The sequence below is a fragment of the Plasmodium knowlesi genome, assembly GCF_000006355.2.
Source record: "Plasmodium knowlesi strain H genome assembly, chromosome: 13".
In the NCBI taxonomy this organism is placed as follows: Eukaryota; Apicomplexa; class Aconoidasida; order Haemosporida; family Plasmodiidae; genus Plasmodium; species Plasmodium knowlesi.
The window spans coordinates 374354-394461 of record NC_011914.2 but is presented as its reverse complement, the minus strand read 5'-3'; the positions used below and the strand labels follow the sequence as shown (position 1 = coordinate 394461).

Sequence of the window (20108 nt, the reverse complement as noted above, 5' to 3'; positions counted from 1 at the left end):
AGCTGCACCCGCGGCTCTGCTACCCCTTCATTTGTCTTTTTTAAAAAAAGGTAAAAAAATTTAAATTCGTCTTTTTAAGTAACACAAAAAAAAAAAAAAAATAATAATAATAAAATAAAATAAAAAAAAAAAAAAAATACAAAGTTGACAGCAAAGTGAAACTCTGTTGCAATAAATCTAAAACGAAGAGATACAGTAAAATACACAATGATGATAGCGACCTTGTTCCGTAAGTACCACACAGAGGGTTGCGTCTGCTAGTGGCATACCCATGTGTGTTATTTTTTAAAAAAAAAAATGTTTTTTTTTGGGGGGGGGAACAAGTTCAGGCGCATAAGGATGAGAAAAGCTCCGAGGAGGTGATGCGGTGAAATGATACTTTTTTGCGGAAGGAATGAAGAACGCCATGCGCACGCATGCATCAGTAAGAAAAATCATAGAACACTGAAATGAAGAGCAGGAGCACTGCAACAAATAGGAGTACCTCAGTAACTCTTACATGCTTGATTCGTAGGTACCTAGAGGGGTAGACGTGGATAATATTTTCATTAATTTTTCCATTGACATAGTCATCTATCTGGTAAGCATCCTCATATCCATGCAGAGGCTTCTCTGAACAAATCAAGTTTATTGTTGGCAATTCATCGTATTGGATTTCCTTCTGGTGAGGCATAAGTAATGGCTCCGTCTTCTCATCAGCATGAAAATTTTTCAGATAGTTTAACTTAGGAGTTGCGAACGTTTTTTTCGGTATATTTTTTCCTCCCCTGTTGTTGTCTCCGTGGCAGTCCATGTCGTTATTTATGTACCCCTCTTGGACGCTTTGCGCGTACACCCTATCGCAACCGTCACTTAGGAAGTTATTATCACGCTCACTTCTGCGACTTGGTCCTTCTCTGTCCATCTTGGTGTGCTTGTGCACCCAGTGGACCATTCTAGCATGTTTATATTTGCTAATGGTCCCTCTTTTCTTATTCTTCTCACTGAAAGAGAGCAAAAAGTTGTACTTGTAATAGTTGAAAATGTTGTTTATGGTATCATCGATGTTGTTGTGTCCATTTCCTTTGTTAATTTTTGGAATCACATTATACACATTGTCCGGTACTGACAGTGTGTTCACATCTTTGTACATTTTACTTTTTCGATTGAACGAAGTTAGAAAGTACAAAATCCTGTCCTTTGATTGGCAATTTTCTTTCTCTGCATATTCTTCCTCATCACCATTTTCCGATGGAATTCTTTTTCTGTTGTGTACTAAATTGGAAAGCGTTTCATACTTGTTCATGTTGCTGCACTCAGATGGAACATCAACTTGAAAATAATTTGCGCTTCCTAGGGAGGTAACTATTTCGTCATTTGTTTCAAAATTTTGTGTCGAATTTTCACTTATGTCATTTTTTCCCGTTTCTTTGATTCCTTCAAATTCATTTATCTGTTTGGAATGAACATGTACCTTTTCATCATTTGGAAGAGATAAGATTTTGCGGCTTCCTAAATTGTCTACACTTTTGGCTTGCAAAAATGCATGCACACTTTCTTCAGTCGTTTTGTCCTTGATAAGGCAGTTTCTCTGAGAATGTAACTTCTTCAAAAGAATCATACCATTTATTTCATCCTCATAATCATCCACGCTGTGTCCATTTTTATATAAATTGAGGGAGTAAGAATAAATATCACTTTTGGATTTTTTGAAGGAGGAACTTCCAGCATCATTTGAACGGAAAACTTTTTCTACGTTGGATACATTCACATGGATATTACTATGTGGAAAAGCATCATCTTGTCTTCCTTCATTTTTATTTCCATCAAAGGCCCACGTTAATTTTTTCTTATTACTTATTCCGTTAATGAATACGTGAAAATTATTTTTTAAATCATTACTTAATTTTCCTTCATATATATCATTTGAGTACATGTCAATTTGCACTTCTTTCATTTCTTCTTCATCGGAGCTATTTCCTCTTGGTTTAGTTTCCACTTGCGTAGTTCTTGTTCCAACTCGTTTGTACGAATGGATTCGCTCCTCTTCTTTTTCTTCTTCTTCTTCCTCCTTTCCCGTTTGATAATTCACCGTCCTTGTCTTTCCTCGGAACGGTTTATCATTCTCCCAGTGTCCCCCCTCTTCCATATTTGTCATTTGTTGTTCCCCAGTTGGAAGATTCCTACAAGGTAGAGCAACCTCCCTTGGGTTATGAACATCATATGTATACGAGTGCGCAGTTACCTCTAAACTGCCGTGGGGTGGATCCCCTCCATTGGACGCGGTGAGCTCCAGCGAGAATCCCTTCCCGGAGTTGTCAAAATTGTAATAATCGCGCACATTATGCATGTTTTGCACATTATGCATGTTTTGCACATTTTGCATGTTTTGCACATGATGCATGTTTTGCACATGATGCAGGTTTTGCACATTTTGCATGTTTTGCACATTATGCAGGTTTTGCACATCACACATATCGTATGCGTTTTTCCCATCGGAAGTACCCTCCAGAATCAGTTTCAAATTCAAGAAGGAATCAAAAATGTCCGAATATTTAATCAAGTACTCATCCCTTTCGTAATTATTTTTGATTATTCTGATATCGTTGTAAATGTCTCTTGACATATCTGCTATTATTTTATCATTTAAAAGTTCACTATCGGTGATGTCTGAATAGTCGGAACATTCTTCTCGTTCATTTTTTATGGAAATTTTCTTCTTTTTTTTATTTTTATTTTCAAAACCCATCACCGTTTTGTGCTTCCTCGATTTTCTAACGTTTCTTGATAGCCTTTGCTTCGTCTGAGGGTTGTTTTTATTTATGTTGTTTGCTTTCATATTGAAGAGGGAGCTGCACTTGCGAAATTCGAATTCCTCCGTGTTGCTCTTCCTTCGACGGTGGAACTGGAATGATTTTTTTTCCTCTTCTTTATCGTCCTCTTTGCTGTGGTAACGCTTCTCATTTGGTAGCAGAGGTTCTTTCACTTCTGGGGAGACTCCTTTCCCCGCTAAGTTATGTGTACCATCGGTATTTAACTGTGCGGGTTGGCTATTCACGTGCAGCGCTTTTCTCTTTTTTGTTTCCATGTGTGCGTTTTCCTCAGGTTGTGCTTTTATTGGCACTACGAAATCGTCCCTGGGGTGGATTCGCATTTGTCTCTCCGCGCCGAGGGGGGAGTGTTCATAAGGAAGATTCCCCTGAGGTAGGACCATTTGATTATTTCCCCCTTCCTCTGTGTAGATAATCGGTGGTTTCGCATCTGTTCCATATGGAGAATTCACATAGGGGCCACTTAAATGAAGCGCATTGTCACGTGTTGTGTGGCCCTCCCCCCGATCTGTTGCCTCCACATGCGGAGCGTTATAGTTGTTCCCCTCTAAATGGAGAGAGCTCCTCTGACTATGGGGTAGCGGTAGTAAGAATTTTCGCTCTTCATTCGGGGAGTTTTCGGGGGGAGTATACAACATGCTCCGTGCGTCATATTGTGCTGTAGAATTATTTCGTTTGTCTTCGGTGCATACTTTGTAGGAATTCCAAATGTTGTGTTTCTTCCCCGAGTCAGCATCTCGGGGGTAATAAAAACCATAAATGGGGTTCTTCCTTTTATGCTCCTTTGGATCGTAGAGTACAAGCATATGGTGGAGGGGGTTCTTCCCAGAGTAGGGGATATTCTTACAAGCTATGAGGTATATAATAGATGGGGTGATAAAATTACAGGCATAGGAGAAAATCAAGCTGGACCAAGTGAAGACATTTTCGAAAATAGCTCTAGAGGTAAAAAAAAAGGAAATAAAAAAGGGGAAAATGGTCCCTAACATGAAAGCCATTTTTTCAGAGCAAATATTACTATTGATTAAATTGTAGCGAGTAGCTATGCAGTAGACATATATTCCAGGGGCAATGGTTAACAAGTCAAATAGGTATATACAGATTTTCATGTAGGTGCTTATAAAAGGGTATTGCAAAATATCGTACAATATATTATCACTGTTAATGTCAGGGTACGCTGTACATAACATGTACCCAAATATATAGTAAACGAAACAACAGAAAAGGTTGGACACCCAAACGGTTCTGATAATTTTTACATCTGGCTTCATTTCATTTGCCCAACATGGAATAACTGTCACTGCAGAGTAGGAAGAAATGTATGATGAGAGAAGTTGTCTGAAATTAAAATCTCCAAAAGCGGTGGGATATTTTATATTAGTGTATTTTTCTATGCCCTTATTGATTATAGTTCCACTGGCGTTGTAACGATATATTTTAAGTCCACTAAGGAAGATCATTTGAAAAATGGTGCTCATCAGAAATAGGAAAGAAAATAGTTGTATCTTCATGTTGTCTTCTAAATTGGATTGAGAGAAATAAATAGATATGATCGCATTGATTACATACCCCACCGTTATGCACACCACATAATTCTGGCTGTAGTATAACTCGCCTATATCTATAAAGTATTTCATTTGAAAATTCGGGTACAAAGTAAAACCTACCGTATATCCCACGGTATTTATTATTATGTAATCCATTGCGTGAGAAACTATGACAATCGATATGATGTTGCTTGCCAAGATACTGGCGTAGTAGCACATCTGCATCAGCCAGAAGAATATGTTGTTCTTCCCTAAGAAGTAACACACTGTGGAGATGTATTCGTATCTCTTATTAAAATGGATATTGTTCGGTATCATGGTCATTGCGCGTAGAAAAAGTAAGGTGTTAAAAATGGTTAAGACACATATGAAAATGTTTGTAATGAGACAAGGTAGCCATCCAGAACTTTTAAACACATATGGGATGGACACAATTCCTGATCCGAATATTTGGTTTATTAGGTATATATAACTGTAGTTATTTCCTATCGTTTTATTTCCAAAATATTTTTTCTCCTTCAGACGCTTTACTTTCTCGATGTATTCCTTCTTATCATTGTAGTGCGTATTCCCCTTTTTATTCTTTGCTTGAACATTCATTTTTTCCCTTTCCTCCATCTCTTCCATATTGTGGTACTCCGCGTTTGTGTCACCGTCCACCTGTTTCCCCCAACACGGGTCTCCTTTCCCCATCCTCCCTTCGTGTTATAGCTACTTGGGATAATAAAAAAAAAAAAAATTGAAGAACTGGAGAACGATTCGATACTCTACCTGCTGTTGCGAAATTCACCTCTTTGTCTGCGGACCCCTTTGCTCGTTGTTAGTACATTTTCCGTCTACGTTCTCCCTTTCCCCGTGTTTGGAGAACTGATACGCAAGCGGCTTGCTTGGTTACTTCTTTCGCCGTTCGTCTTTGTTCTCCGCGGCATGTTCCTTCCCGCCGCTGTGTTACTCCTCTTGGTGGAACTATTACGGGGCACTGATGGGTAGCATTTTTACGGGTTACTTTTTAGGGGGGGTTCTCACCTTTGTGGTAGTCTCTATTTCTTACTCTTCCCCCCTTTGGCCGCTCTCAAATCAGGGGCCGATAGGGTTGCCCGGTAATGCTCCAAAAAAGGGAAGTGCAATAAGCTTTAAAATTTTCTCCACAAGAGACAAAAAAAAAAAGGGCGCGTATAAATACACACGCGTGTTCCCCTTTTTCAGTTGCAGAAAATATGTTAAGAGAGTTTTATATCACACATTGTATCTTACATTTGGAACCCCCTCGAGAAATCAGAGATGTGTGTGTGTTTGTTATGCTTAAGGATCGTCGTTTTGCAATTTTGCATTTATGAATTTTGAATTCTGCAATGTAAAGTGTGCAATCTGAAACTTGCGAATTGGCAATTGAGAAAATTTGGGTTCTTTTTTTTTTTTTTTTTTTTGGAGGGTTCAGGAGTTATTTCACGAGAACTAGCGGATCTCCTTGACGGCTTACCTTCTGGGTAAGTAGTTAAAACCTCAGGGAAGATAAACTCTGCTTGGGGATTGTAACCTATCCAATCGATTGTTCTTTCTCGCGTATCGTTTCTTTTCTTCCCCTTTTACGTTTTCTATTTTTTTTTTTTTTTTTTTTTGGAGTTACACTGCGCACATGTTCTGTTCATACACAGGCTAAAAAGGAGGGTGACAATTTATTTTCCCACATGTAGCAGTATACACACATTCTGTTACCCCTCGAATGTGAAAAGGAAAATTTTAAACCATTTTCCATTTCCGCATGTAGCTGGATAATAGCAAATTTTAACAACTATTAAAGAATTTAAGCAAATGTACCCCTTTTTAATGATATATACCTCGGGAGTTATTTCATGACACATTTCCCCTTTTTGGTGAAATGAAATTAATGCTTTTTTAAATGTCACAATTCTGTTCATAACTATTCCAAACTGAATATGTTCTTCCCTTTTTTTTTTTTTTTTTTTTTGTTTTTTTTCCTTCCAAGCCGTTAAGAAATGTAGACAAAGGCATAACAAAAAGAGTGATAAAACGGAATATAGCCCTCGATTGTGATACAGTTAACCCTTGAAATGTGAATTTACACAATTAATGTTCAATACGTTTGGGGCTCCTTTTAAGTGTAGCGTTATTCGTACACGAGCATATGGCAAAATTGCCTAGCCGAGTATAACTACCTTCCCGCGTGCAAACGCTAAAAATGGACATTTGAAATGATGTACCAACAACGGGAAAACAAAACAACTGGGCAATTGCAGAATGAAAATTTGCCTGATAAACCTTTGTTTGAAAAATGGAGTCCAACAAAAAACAGAAAAGAAAAAAAAAAAAAAATCTGGTGATCCATAATATAGGATAAATTTTAATTTTTTTTAAATGGTGAGTTTATTAGTATGCATTGTTTTCTACTCCCCATAAGTCATTCCATAAGTAAACTCCTTTTTCTTTAATTTTTTTTGTCCACATTTGAAAATTACCTTATACAGAATTTTACAAATAAATTTACACATGTTTGTACGTGTGTCCGTTTCCCCTTGCTTGTCGCACCTAAGCGTTGTGTTTTTTTTTTTTTTTTTTTTTTTTTTTTTCTTACTCTTTTAAGGATTACATCTAATTTAAATATCGCAAAGGAAAAGAGCGTCCTCTAGCAGATGGGTTGAGCTATTTCTAAGTATACTATATATATATATATATGTAAGACGAAAATGCAGACGATAGGGAGGAAGAAGTTGAAATTAGCCCCTGCCTCTCTCTCCTCTTTTTTTTTTTTTTTTTTTTTTTTTTTTTTTAACCCAAATTTGTTGCAAAACGGGGGGAATGACGACCCTGTGTAAATGTGAACTCCTCGCATAGGTAGCACATACACTTGGATGATTGAGCACCTAAATCGTTACGCGAAACGGAGGAAGGAGCATCTTCGTGCTTGTCCCTTAATCACAAAGTGGCTTTCACATATTTACAATTGTGGTTAGAATTGGGTTGTGAGAAGGTACATAAAATAATGCACCAAAGCATGAAGCAAAAATAGTGAAGTCAAGTCTATGTCTTCTTAATGTTCAGCTGAACCAAATAATCGATTACTTCTTGCACAGTTTTAATGTTGTCTGCGGTTTCGTCCGGTATGGTGATGTTAAACTCAGATTCAACCTGTAGGTGGTGGTGGATTGGGAAGTGATACACGCAAATATAAGCAGGCACGCGTATGTGTACTAAGGATGAGTGCAAAACAGGTCGCAAGGTCGCATCGACACAGTTAAGAAATGAAACGTTTTCCATGGCTCTTTCTTGAAAGGCACGTTTTACACGCGCATGGGCGATGGAAAATTACGTCTATTAAGAACTCGACGGTGTCCAGGAAATCCCAAGCTCTATTATCTTTGGTTTTACATTTTTCCAATTCTTCATTATAATTAATTTCTACATTTTCAGGTATATACTTTTTTAGCACGGTCATCACCTTTTCCTCAATCTGCTCTTTGGTGAATGAGCTCAAATTATCTTTCTCTGTTGAGAAAAAGGATGCTACTTTCCCTTCAGTTTTTGCAAGCCAGTTGTTACTACCTCTAAGGAACACACCGCAGCGGTATGTCATTCCATTATTTAATAGAGGCTTGCAAACGAACTCCCTCCTGTGTACATCCAAAATTTTAACATTTTTTTTGCTAAAGCAAAATTTTCGAAGTATATTTCTCCTCATTTTGGTTTTCTCACAGTTGTGGAATTGTAGTACATGTAGGTGTCATTCACGTGGCGTATGCTGTAAATGTTCTGCTTTCTTTGCTTGGTACCCTTCGCTGCGATTTTTCCGCAACCTTCACTTTCAAACTGGGGTGTTTTACTCCTTGGCAATATTATCTCGCTGAACGAAGGGGAGATTATGGCGTGCTACATGTGAAAGAACTTCTGTACATCCCGTACGAGTGTATAAATGGTTAAATGCGATGTGTTCGTGCGCTTACATGTTTGTATGTTATATGTTCATACTTGCGTTTATGTTTATGTTTGTGTTTATACTTTTTTTTTTCTTCTTTCTGCACAATTCGCCGCTGATAGAAAAGGAAAAGGCACCCTCTAAAGTTATCATAAAAATTTTGAACGCTTCCTTCGTAGCCGAATCGCTGTTCTGCTTGGCATACTGCATAATTGTGTTGATGGAAAGCCGTTATTTTATTTTATTTTTTTTTTTTTTTCATTTTTTAAAGTGCCTATGGTGTAGTTACCCCTTGTTCGTGCCATTTCCGAGCTAAAAGAAAGAATGAAAGGGTTTCGCAAAAATGTTTCAGCGGGATGGAGAAAAAAATTGCAAGTGTATGTTTCTTTTGTTCAAGCATTTGGCCTTTTCACGCGCAGAAGTTTTGTTACCATGTAAGGTGAGACCTTCCCTTCTACAAACACAAGTGTGCGCATAAGCAGATATTTACAGTTTGCGCCCCTTATTCGGAATGCATCTACAAAGCGAGGTACCACTTGCATGTTTTAACACCCCTTACAATTGTGCATGTTTACTTAGTATGTTTTGAAAAAAGGCCAACTTAGCATTCATTTTCCGAAAATCAGCTTATGCTCCCATACGTGTAGGCGTTGTAAGAATCCCCCCAAATGAGAGTAGCACAAATTAGGTTATTAATAAGTGTGTAAAGGTATCATATGTATACAGCTTATGGCCTCAGAAGGGGCATAAATTGGAGGTAGGCAATTACATAGAAATCTTTGCGGAGTTTGAAAAAATCACCAGCGTGCAGATGTGTTTGTGTAAAAAGGGAAGATGGCTGGGATGATTCGGCCAAGAAAGTCGCTTCAGCCAATTCGCTCAATTCTGTGCTCGTCGAAAGGGGTGGAGCAATGCGCACGTGGATTGTCCATTCGTTTTTAACCTGTTCTGCTGTATTTTATTTTATTTTCCTTTTTTTTTTTTTTTTTTTTTTTTTTGGAGCGACTCATGTGTTTAATATCCCATTCGATCATGTTGTCACATTTAGTTTGGCGTCCTCTCTTGGGTCTTTCTCTTTGCGCCCCCCGTGTGTCCCCGCGTGGTGGCAGACGAATCATCTAGGAGCTTCTTCAATGTCTGAACGAAGTACGCGTTCGCGTTGCTCATTTTGTTCGCCGTATTTCCCTGCGCACGCGTAATGCTTTTCACCTTTTCTCTTTTGAGAGAGGACTTCTCCTTCTTTCGGATTAAGTTTTGTAGTTTTTTTATTTTCTTTTTTAAATCCTGATTGTACTCATTCATATAGTTGTTCTCCACAAAATCGTACATCTGCTTGTTGTTCTGCGAGAACATAATAAGTTGGATGTCCTTTTTTCTGGCTTCGATTATTTTTAAGAATTGCTTTTCCCTACTTAAATATTTCTTCTTCTCGCAGAAGAGAAAAATTAAAATAGAGAGACGCTTACTTTCGATAAATTGAATCATATAAATTGAGAAGAAAAATTCCACGATGGAGATGGACAAGTTTTTAAAAATATTTTCATCAAAAAGTAATTTAATGATATCCTTTTCACATCTGTAAAATTCATCATCTAGAAAATTTAGGGGAGTGTAACATTTGGATTTTTCTTCATCATTAGTTTGGCTATTAACTGGTTTTGCTGGAGGGGTTTCTTTCTTTGCTTCATCCAGGTAAATGTAAAATTGTTCTAGTTTTTCCGCTTGTAGGAAATTCTTTTTTTTCCCCTCGAACTTGTCCATATCTCCAATAATGGAGCGCACAGAATAAACTTCTGCGTAGGAACTAAAAAGGGAATAAAACAAGAGATTTCTTTTTTTCCTTTCGAATTGTTTCTTATTGATTGGAACGAGATTCAATAAATTTTCGTCGTGGTTCTTCATCCAGTGTATGAAGCATATAGAAAATCTCGTAACGAAGCTGATCCATTCTACGTTTATTTGGTTATATGACTGATTAACGAAAAGAATGTTTATGGCTTCAATGAGGCAATTGATAAAATGAGTTACATTAATTGGAGGAATGGCTCGTCTTGAATTTTCTCTATCTTCGTGATCATGTAGGTTGTTGCCCTTTTCCTTGGAGTACTTTTTTTCTCTCCTTAAACATTGTTCATAATTGTTGGATAATTTTCTTTCACCCATACGTTGAGACCAGTTCGTGCTTGTCTTCTTCAGGTTTACATAGTTGATATTGGAGAGGGGCTGTCTGGAGGGATCATTAATATTGTAGTAAAGCAAATCTGAGTGTAGCAGATCTAGGCTTATTACTCCTGTGTGAGGCCTGTCCGTGGTGTCCATTTTTACATTCTTTACTATTTCTTCGTATTTCGATTTGGTGGACCCCTTTTCAAATATGAAAATCTCCTCCCCTTTTTCGTTGAAAAGGATGGAATAAAATGGGATATTATTCACGCGTAGGAGGAGATCATACAGGTAGCAGTTCTTCAATCCAGATGAGTAAGGGAAGGAGAAAAAGAAAGAAGTTTTTTTTTTCTTCTTTTCTTCCCTTTCGGTGGAAGAGTTGTGTGTTCCACTTGTGATCCTATCATCTGCATGGGCGTTTAGGTAAGCCCCATTCTGGTTACTTTTCTCCTTTCCAAAATTGAAGAAGGATTGCTCGTTGAGCAACCCCTCTGCTTCTCGCCCTACGTCTTGCTGATCCTCTTCCTCCACCTTCCTCTTAAAAATATTCTTGTAAATGGCAAACTCTAGTACAATTTTGTTACCCATATAGAGGTGAAAGTATACAAATAAAACGAACGGCAAAGAGTTCATGATGGGCAAATTAAAGAAAAAGCTGAACTGGACACTTAGATATGTTATCAATATGGAAAAGGTAGACAACAAACTTAACTTGCGCAAAATGTTATTCGACCTTTTGTCGTAAGGGGAATACATCAAAATGAGAGTAACTTCTGTAATTAGGATAAACACAATGCAACAACAAATGAAATATTTTGCGTTATGAATTTTCTTGGTGTACAATTGACAAGTGAAGGAAATTGCCACGAAGATCACCTTGACCACGTTAAAGAGGTCCCAACACCTGTTCTGGTAATTGTACCCATTGAAGAGAAAGTAACTCCGCACTCGTTTTGAATACGAGCCATATATTTTAAAATTCTTCAAGGTGCCATAGAACGAAAAGATAAATAAGAATAAATACATGAGAAAGAAGACGGAAGAATATATTACTCCTGTTGCAAATAATTTATTCCTCCAGTTGCAAACTTGGGAAGGCATGTGATAGAGAATTAAGATGGGTGTCTTATTCTTGTACTTTACGGGTTGGCACCACACCAGCTCTAAAAGGCTAATAAGAGTAAATGGGAAGTATATATATAAGATGACAATGTAGAGGATTTTCAAATCAGACAGAACTCGCTTTATTCTACTGAACGTGCTGATGCTAGATGGGTGTATGTAACGGAATAATCCAAAGGCTTTAATATTGTAGATATTAAGAGCACACATGTACGTCCAGTATTTATCCTTTCCTATGTTTTCCTCCACCGAATAATTTGATTCATCCTTAGGCAAAAATTCTTCATTAAAATTGTGCAGATTTTCGTTGCTAGAGGATACTTCTTTTTTCTCCATTCTCCTGATGCCAAAAGAGTCGTCTGAGGTGGATATGTGGGCACTGCTACCACATTGTGTACTGTTTCCATTGAATGTGCTACTACTCCGTTGAGGTGTTTTTGTTATCTTTCCATTTTTGTTCCTCTCTTGTTTTTTCTTTCCTTGTTTTGTGTTTTCCTTTTGCTGCTCCTTTCCCCCTTCCTCGCCGGACGAATGTTCACGCTCAAAAGAAGCATTCTCCCACTTCCGCAACCAGAAAATTTCCCTCCCTTTTTTATTATTAATCGTGTCAATAACATGTTTTTGGTAGTAGTGGTAGTAGAAGTCGGAGCGGTGCTGATAGTACCCCTTGGAGTGTACTTTGTTAATCTGCTTAGAAATGACCCTTTCTACGGTGCTAATTTTCTTCCTCTTCAGCCATGTGTACACCAGGTAGATAGTTAAAAAGATAGCAGTTAACACAACGCAGTCAATCATGGGCTCCGCGATTTTTATGTACCTCTGGATGTACCATATGTGTATATACTGTTGGTTGCTATACGAGTTCATGAAGCAGTTCATCTTCAAATATTGAGTGAGAAATCTCATAGGGAGAGTGATAAAGAAGTGGAAGTAGAACAAATGGTTTGATAGAGAATTATGATTGGACTCTACTATATAAATGTAGGGCAAAAAACAGATGATAAAAAAATACCATATTTTTAATATGCCCATAAATACAAAGTTCCTTTTTACATAGCAGAAATAATTTAAATATATTAAAAAGAATACTATCATATAGAAAAATATTTTCCTAGCCAATAAATTCATCAGTTCTGTTTTTGTCTTTTTACATTTAAAGCATTGGGATCTGAAATAAATCGTATCATAATTCTTTGAGCAGTTGTTACATAAATATCCTTCCGATCCGTGAGCACATAAATTGTCTACACCCCCTACGCACCTTTTACTAATTGGACACAAGTGGAAATCTGGAATTCTTTCCACAGTTAAATATTCATTTTTGTATTTCAGCTTTTCCAATTTTTCGTTAACTAGGATGTGCGTTACTCCCACTCCGACTAGTAAGTTACTTTCCTTACTGGGGGCGTAACCCAGTCGTTTTTCATTTCCCGGTTTTATTTCCATTTTGTTGTCCTTTGGATGATCATTCTGATCACTCCTCTCTACAGTAAGATATCTTGCCCTTCGGCCAAATAGCTCTTTGGCAATTTTGTTTTTAATTATGATATCTCCTTTTTCGTAATTATTTATCTGAAGGTTTAGGGAGTTCAGCGGTGACCATGCGAAATCATCATGTTTTATTTCAAAGGTAGCGAAATATCCCTTCTGAGGGAATGGAATAACATGGTCGTTAATTTCTATGTCGGTGTAGTTGGAATCCTTGATTAAATTCTTTAGCGACTTGTACTTCAAGCCACCAATGCATAGTGCCCCTTTGGAACAATTCACGCATTTCATTTCGTGGGAAGACTCATGTATCATATATTTTCCACTAGAACAAAAGCACTGTTTTTTGCTGATAGATCCTTGGAAGGAAGTGGAAAATTCCATGCATAGCCCAGCGCAGGGTGAATTATCCACAATGTCTTTGTAGTATCCCTCTTCACACTTCACGCACATTTCGCCGCTACTTCCCCATCTGCCATTTTTGTCGCTTCTGTCATTTACGTTGTTTCCTCCACTATTGTAGTGGTTCTTTTTCACATTTATGCTGTACCCTTTTCCGCATATGCACTTGTGCATGTCCGTCGATTCTAAGGTCGTCTTAGGTATGGTTGACCCCTTGGGACAAAATATGGGAGGGTGATGAAGCTCCCTTTCGAAATTTTTAAACCAAAATCCCGGACAGAACATTTTATCGGGGCATTTAATGCACGTTCCGTAGGGGGAATTGTCCACGTTGTCATAAAGTTTCTTGGAAAGAAAATTTAAACTGGAGGGTGCATTGTAATGTCTTTGCACTGCATGCGGGCTCTGAGAAACGTGCACCGGGATATCTCCCATTTGACTCAAGCTTCTCTCCTTGGCGATAGATGCCACTTCGTTTTGATTATTTACACTCGTGTTGTCACCCCCGTCATGTCTCCTTTTCCCTCCCTCCCCTTGAGGACTTTCCCCTAAAATTGCTTGCACCATTTTGTGGAATTTTTGCCTTCTCCCAGCAGACTTTACTTGAAAAGAAAGATCCTCCATTTTGTTTTTCCCATTTCGTAGAGATAGAATTTTATTCTTTTTCGTTTTTTTAATACCTTCAATCATAACTTTCTCCATTTTCAAGTCCACCAATTTTATGCTGAATCGTCCGTGAAAATAATAGCCTTCTCTGCAAACGCAGTCATACTTGGAACTCGATGCTTCAGAAGATGTAGTTAAGTTCAGAGGACATTTGGTGCATTTTCCATTTGATGTAGAATCTTTGTAAGTTCCCTTCTCACATGCTACACACAGATTTAAATTTTTCTGCAGCGAGTACCCTGGGGAACATAAGCAATCTTTGATAGTTCCCTGGAAGTTCTTTTTAACTGAATTTAAGGGGCACTTTTTTTTTCTAAATGATTTTTCAGGACAATAATAGTTATTTGGACATATATCAAGATTGTAGATCTTCCACAACTCTAGCATTTCATTCTTTTGCACCACACAGGCTGTTATCGTATTCGCATCATCATAATATTGTATATCTTCTATTCTTTTCAAAGTCTCCTTTTTATAATATGATGAAATTTCTTCATAAAAATATAAATAGCATTTGAAAAAATGGAGAATTTTCGTCCCATGTCTTTTGTTTAGGAAGAAAAATAAGTCTGTCTTTCCTTGGGGAATTGTTCTATCCATTTCTATTCCTGTGCAGTATATATTTGAGATACATCTGTTAAGACAACTTATTAGATCAATTTCTGGAATGATAGATACATACACATTTTTTTGTATAACTATTGCTCTTTCCATTTCGTAGCATTCGTACGATATGTCCTTTCCCTTATTCTCTATGTAAGTTTCTTCCCTTGACTTTATCAACATAAGTAAGTCCTTTCTCTTTTGTGATATAAAGTTGAATTTGCGTGCAACCGCTTTCACCTCTTCTAGTAGTAGAATTGATTCATTTAAATTTGAGTTGCTATCACCGGGTGTCCCTGACGACTCTCCTTCAGCGCTCGTTATTTCGGGTAGGTCATCTTTTCCATCTTTCATTAGTACACTTTCCCTTTTTGAAGATGCCCATTTGGTGCTTTCCTGAAGTAGCTCACTCTGATCATTAAGCATCCTCTTAGGGTTGTTTTCCTCTACTGGTGAGTTATCTAAAGAAAATATGGACCCCTCCTGCTGTATAAAACGGGCCATTTTTGAAGTATCCATGAGAATGACATTTTTGAAGTAATTCGTGTAGAAGGCGTTGCTGTACGTTCCTTTCAAATTGCGTATGCTGTTACTTATTTTGGGAATTCCATTTTTAGTGAGGTCTTTTTCGTAGGCAGTTGTGGCATAGGGATTGTTGCCCCAATTGCATTGGGAATTTTTTTCATTTTCCTCGTGACCCCAATGGATTCTTCCCCCCTCCATCAGGTTGTTAGTCAGATGGTGTAGTGATAGAGGATTATGCTTATGAGGTATTCTACACATATGTTCTCCATGTAAAATTGCTTTTGGCTTCCCTTTGGGAAGATGCGCCTCTCTCCCCTTCCTGTACTGATCGTTCACGTAGCGACGGTATTGCTGAAAAAACAAAGGCACATTTCTAACGAGCCTCTCCTTGGAATGCTGGTATATGTACTGAAAGTACATGTTGTAGTAGCCATTTTGAGGCAAGCAGTCCGTGATGGAAGTGGACATTGGAGAAATGGTAAAGGTGTAAGGAGGGCAAGGAATGCATTCACCAGAAGAATGGTGAGGCTGGAAAGTGTTGTAAGGACAAGGGACACATAATATATTGAATGATTTGTGCTTTTGAATGGTTATTCGCCCATATCCCTTTTCGCATAAACAGTCTAGAGCGCTGACACTCTTTAACTGGACCGTGATTGAATTCTTTGGGCACATAGTAACTTCATTGTGGAGACCTTTGCAGTACCCGTTATATCTACAAATGGAACAAATGGACTTATTCTTGCTGTAGAAGTATCCAGTTTCGCAATACTTGGCACTATGGAAAGAGGAGTTCCCTTTCTTGGGGGAAATAATAACGTTAGATGTTTTTTTTAAAAACACATTTGAATGTTCAAAATAATTTTCATTGGGGAGAAATTCTTGTGTGGATCCTGGATTAGTTACAAATGGTGTGCAGGATTCATTGCCTGGGTTTGGTTTATACGTATCATAGGCACAAAGCTTGCATGTGTCTGTTTCATTTTCGTAGAAATAACCAATGGAGCAGATACAATCTTTAGGGGAATCAGATCCCCTTTTTAAAGTTACCATGTATTTTTTACAAGGAATAATATCCGCTTTGTAAATAGGAACGTTTGGGTTATAAATACAATAAGAGCTTAAATAGCATGAAATACATTTGGATTGAGCATCGGTATAGTACCCATCTTTGCATGCACACTTTAATTCTTCATAACTGGCTGCTCCTTCGACAATACTTCTTTTCATATTTTCACATGTAGACTGACATTTGAAATCTCCTATTTGATCCTTATAGTAGCCTGCCGGGCATTTTTTGCATAACTTTTCTGTGTTATCGAGGTAATATCCAGCTTTACATAAACACTCATTTCTGGAAATGGATCCAGTGTAAGAGGTGGTTGAATTTTTTCTGTAGTTTTCACAGCTCAAGCATTGGAGTCTATGCGCATTTGAAGTATAATACCCTATTGGACAAGGGACACAATTCCTTTTCTTAAAGAAGAATCCCTTAGGACATGAAGAGATGAAGTTTTCAAAACTCAAGGTGTTCTTCTTGAAGTAATCGTAAGCCACTATTTCCATGTGGAACCATGCCGAGATCTTTACCTTCCCACTTATTATTCCACTGTGTTTGTCTATATGCAATCCTGTTTCGATATTTTTAGTGCTTTTATTTTCGTACTGTCTAAGGGTAAACTTTTTTATGTTGCTACTTTTTTTCAGGGGTGTCATATTTACCACTTTTCCATAGTGTAGGGTGTATGGAAATTTGTTGTACTCAATTTCGAACTCGCTCAAGTCTTCAATCTTTATATATGTAACATAGTTCACATAATTTTCTTTACTTTTTTTTAATCCACAGACGATTAAGAATTTTGTCGTCACGACAATGGAGGTAGCGATGTCAAGTGGGAGGTTACCATATGTTAAGTACAATTGCATATTTTCATTTATTTCAAATATTAGGATTATAGAGCTAGAAAGTTCGCTCAAAAAAAGGAGGCTCTTTTTCCATTTAGTCACATGAAATAAGGATAAGGAAAAAGGTTTGTTCAATCCCTTGTCGCTCATAACTGGAGAGTTTAGATAACCAAAAGTCTCGATAATTTTATTTTCCTTCAAGGAAAAGCAAAATAGCATATGTAGTGCTGTGTCTACGAAGTATACCTTCTCCTGATCCACAACAATTCCTGCTGGGTAAATCAATGTTACACTGTTAGGCAAAAGTCCTCTAAGCCTTTCCCTGTGTCTTTTGTATTTGCGTATTTTGTACAAATGTTCAGGGTAGCCTATTAGGTAATTTTCTCCGTTCATTAAATAGTCTATATGTTCATTTCCTTTATCTTGCAGGAAGATTCTCCCCAAGGGAGAGAGGTAGTCTCTCTTTTTTTTTTTTGTTGCATATATGTATCGACCGTTTTTTTTTCCTGGAATATGATACGCAGGTGATGGCAGTTTTTCTCCCTTTTCCCCTATCCCTTGCTCCATTTCGCTCATTTGGCTAGCATGACTGATTTGCCCAGTTTGGTCCAGAAAGGTCAACGAAGAGGAGATTTGCTGGTGTATATACTCCGACGTATATCTGAAAATATCCTTCCTGTCCGCGTCTGTGACATATATAATGTGGTTGTCTAGAAATATGCCAACCGGTTTAGTCAAGAAATGTGAAATAACTTCGTATACAGTGTTCATGCTTGAATTGACAACGATTATATAATTCATTTCCAGGAAGACAGCATAATTTTTGGTGGAAGAGCAAGCCAAAATTTTTATTTCTTTCATTAAAACTTTACCCAGATTATCATAAGAATAAGTTTTTTGTGATAAATTTTCTCCTACTTTTTTTACAACCCTCACCAGGTTTTCTTCAGGAATGTATATGGATGATTCCCCGAGGTTGCAGCTGAATACAGATACTGTGCTTACATCATTTAATGGTGTTATCTGTTCAATTAAGTTCTTTTGGATTTTTAACAATGCGACATATTCTGGCTCTTCCCTTTCGATGCAAATGGAAAACATTCCCAGTTTGTTAATCATAAAAGTTTCTGTTAATATGTAGAAAGGTGAAATTTCTTTTACAGAGACCTTCTCAAGGATATTCCCTTTACAATTTTCAAAGGAATCATATATTAAAATATTTTTGTACTTAAAATTGTTTAGTTTATTCCCTTTAATCTGAATGGATGTCATCTGATTTTTCGTTCTTATAAACATTTGGTCAGCCAGGATATGCGTAAGGGGAGACTTATCCATAGGATTTTGTTCTTCTATAAATTCTGCTGTATGCCCAATATTCTTGGAAAGGTTGTTTCTCTTATTTTTTTCTCCTTTCTTTTTTTTTCTGTTTAGAAATAGTGACTTCAACGATGTGCTTATGTCTCTACTTGGTGTAGATTCCACATGGTAGCCGGATGACTTACTGGGTTCTTGCATGTGTATATTTTTTGTATTCTTCTCTCGGTTCTTCTCACCCACTAGGTAATCATTTGGTGTCTCTCCTCGGTATTTCCCCTCTACTCCACTTGCCTTCTTCTCCCCTTTTGGACTTGTGTCTAAGTTGATAAACTCTGCGAGACATCGTCGTGTCTGTTTTTTTGAAGTGACTTTAGACCAGGGATGCACATACGGTACTCTTCTATAAATTGTGAATATCCTCTTTATGAGTGATTCTTCCCCTGGGAGCATTTCCCTTTTTTTCTCACCGAATGTCGTTAAAGGGGTCCCTCCCTTGGCCCACCCAGGAGAGAAGAGCCCCCCCGCCGTTATAACATTACTACTAGTGCCACTGTTGTGGTTGCCATTGTGGCAGTTCTTACAGTTATTGTTATAATTTTTATCTTCACTTTTTTGTTCACCCGCTTGGCTTTGTTCCTCCGTAGGTGCACGAGTGGCGACCCTTCTTCCTCCGATGTGTAGGCTGCGCTTGGCTATTTCTACACATCCCTGAAAATAAAAGGTTTTACATTTGCGTAATTTGGAAGGATCTATATTTGAGGGCAGAATGTCGGAATTATCCGAACATCTCCTATGTGTAGAGACGCATGTTCCCATGTTCCTTGGTTATACAAACGGCACAGTACCATTTTATACATTCCTGCCTTACCTGCACAATTTTCCAACCCCCTAAGCGCAAAAGAGAAGGAAGCGAAAGCGGCTTTTCCTTTAATTTATTCTGCAGAGGATTTCCTCCCCCGCGTGGGACATTGATCCGTGTGTATTTTCCCGTCTGCGCCTCGCGCTGCGTTAGATTGGGTTCGTTGCACCTGGCAAAAGGGGAAAAAATGGCGCACACATATGAGTACATATATATATATGCACATTTGTGTATGTGTCCATGGGAAATCCAAATTTGCTCCTGTCATGATCACATAAGATTCGACAAATGTCTAGGCAAGATAATAAATGCACCCTTTTGAGGAACGCCCCTCCCCTAATTTTCCAGGATCGATCAGTTCCCTTGCGGCATATTTTTTTTTTGGGTTAAAAAAATGTTTCAGGGGGGAGTATCACATAATGCATCCCTTCCTGCATGGAAGGTTAGCCTTCTTCACAAAACAAATGAAGCGTCTCACCATAGATCATCCGTAGGATGCTCTACAAAAGGGTAAATTCTCCTTTTAATAAATTCATCATGGTGGTAAAAATTTGAAAAGCTTAATATTTCTCTACTACCTGGTGAAAAAGACCCAGCACAACTTGTACAGCACCTGGCCGGATTGTGTGCCACGAACAAACCGCTGTTAGAATTGTAACAAAGGTTTCCATAGAGTTGTTGCACCCTTCCTGTAGGATCATGGGATAGGGAGGAAAACAAAATGAAACAACAACAAAAAAAAATTAGCATCCGTACCGAAACATTAGGAA

The 20108-nt window shown here is 37.9% G+C and overlaps 3 protein-coding genes across 3 annotated transcripts; all 3 read right to left on the bottom strand.

The window, feature by feature from the left end:
- Positions 1–421: 421 nt before the first annotated feature.
- On the bottom strand, positions 422–5050 carry PKNH_1308300 (amino acid transporter, putative; the record flags this gene model as incomplete). Its single annotated transcript, XM_002260553.1, has 1 exon — positions 422–5050. One exon carries the CDS (start codon positions 5048–5050, stop codon positions 422–424), a length of 4629 nt encoding a protein of 1542 aa, XP_002260589.1.
- A 2346-nt stretch (positions 5051–7396) lies between these two features.
- Positions 7397–8054, bottom strand: PKNH_1308200 (acyl carrier protein, mitochondrial, putative; the record flags this gene model as incomplete). Its single annotated transcript, XM_002260552.1, has 2 exons — positions 7397–7504; positions 7686–8054. The coding sequence occupies 2 exons, from the start codon at positions 8052–8054 to the stop codon at positions 7397–7399; spliced, it is 477 nt and encodes a 158-aa protein (XP_002260588.1).
- Positions 8055–9332: 1278 nt separating this feature from the next.
- PKNH_1308100 (cysteine repeat modular protein 3, putative) lies at positions 9333–20088 on the bottom strand (the record flags this gene model as incomplete). Its single annotated transcript, XM_039113503.1, has 3 exons — positions 9333–19187; positions 19348–19507; positions 19817–20088. The coding sequence occupies 3 exons, from the start codon at positions 20086–20088 to the stop codon at positions 9333–9335; spliced, it is 10287 nt and encodes a 3428-aa protein (XP_038969884.1).
- Between the last annotated feature and the right edge of the window lie 20 nt (positions 20089–20108).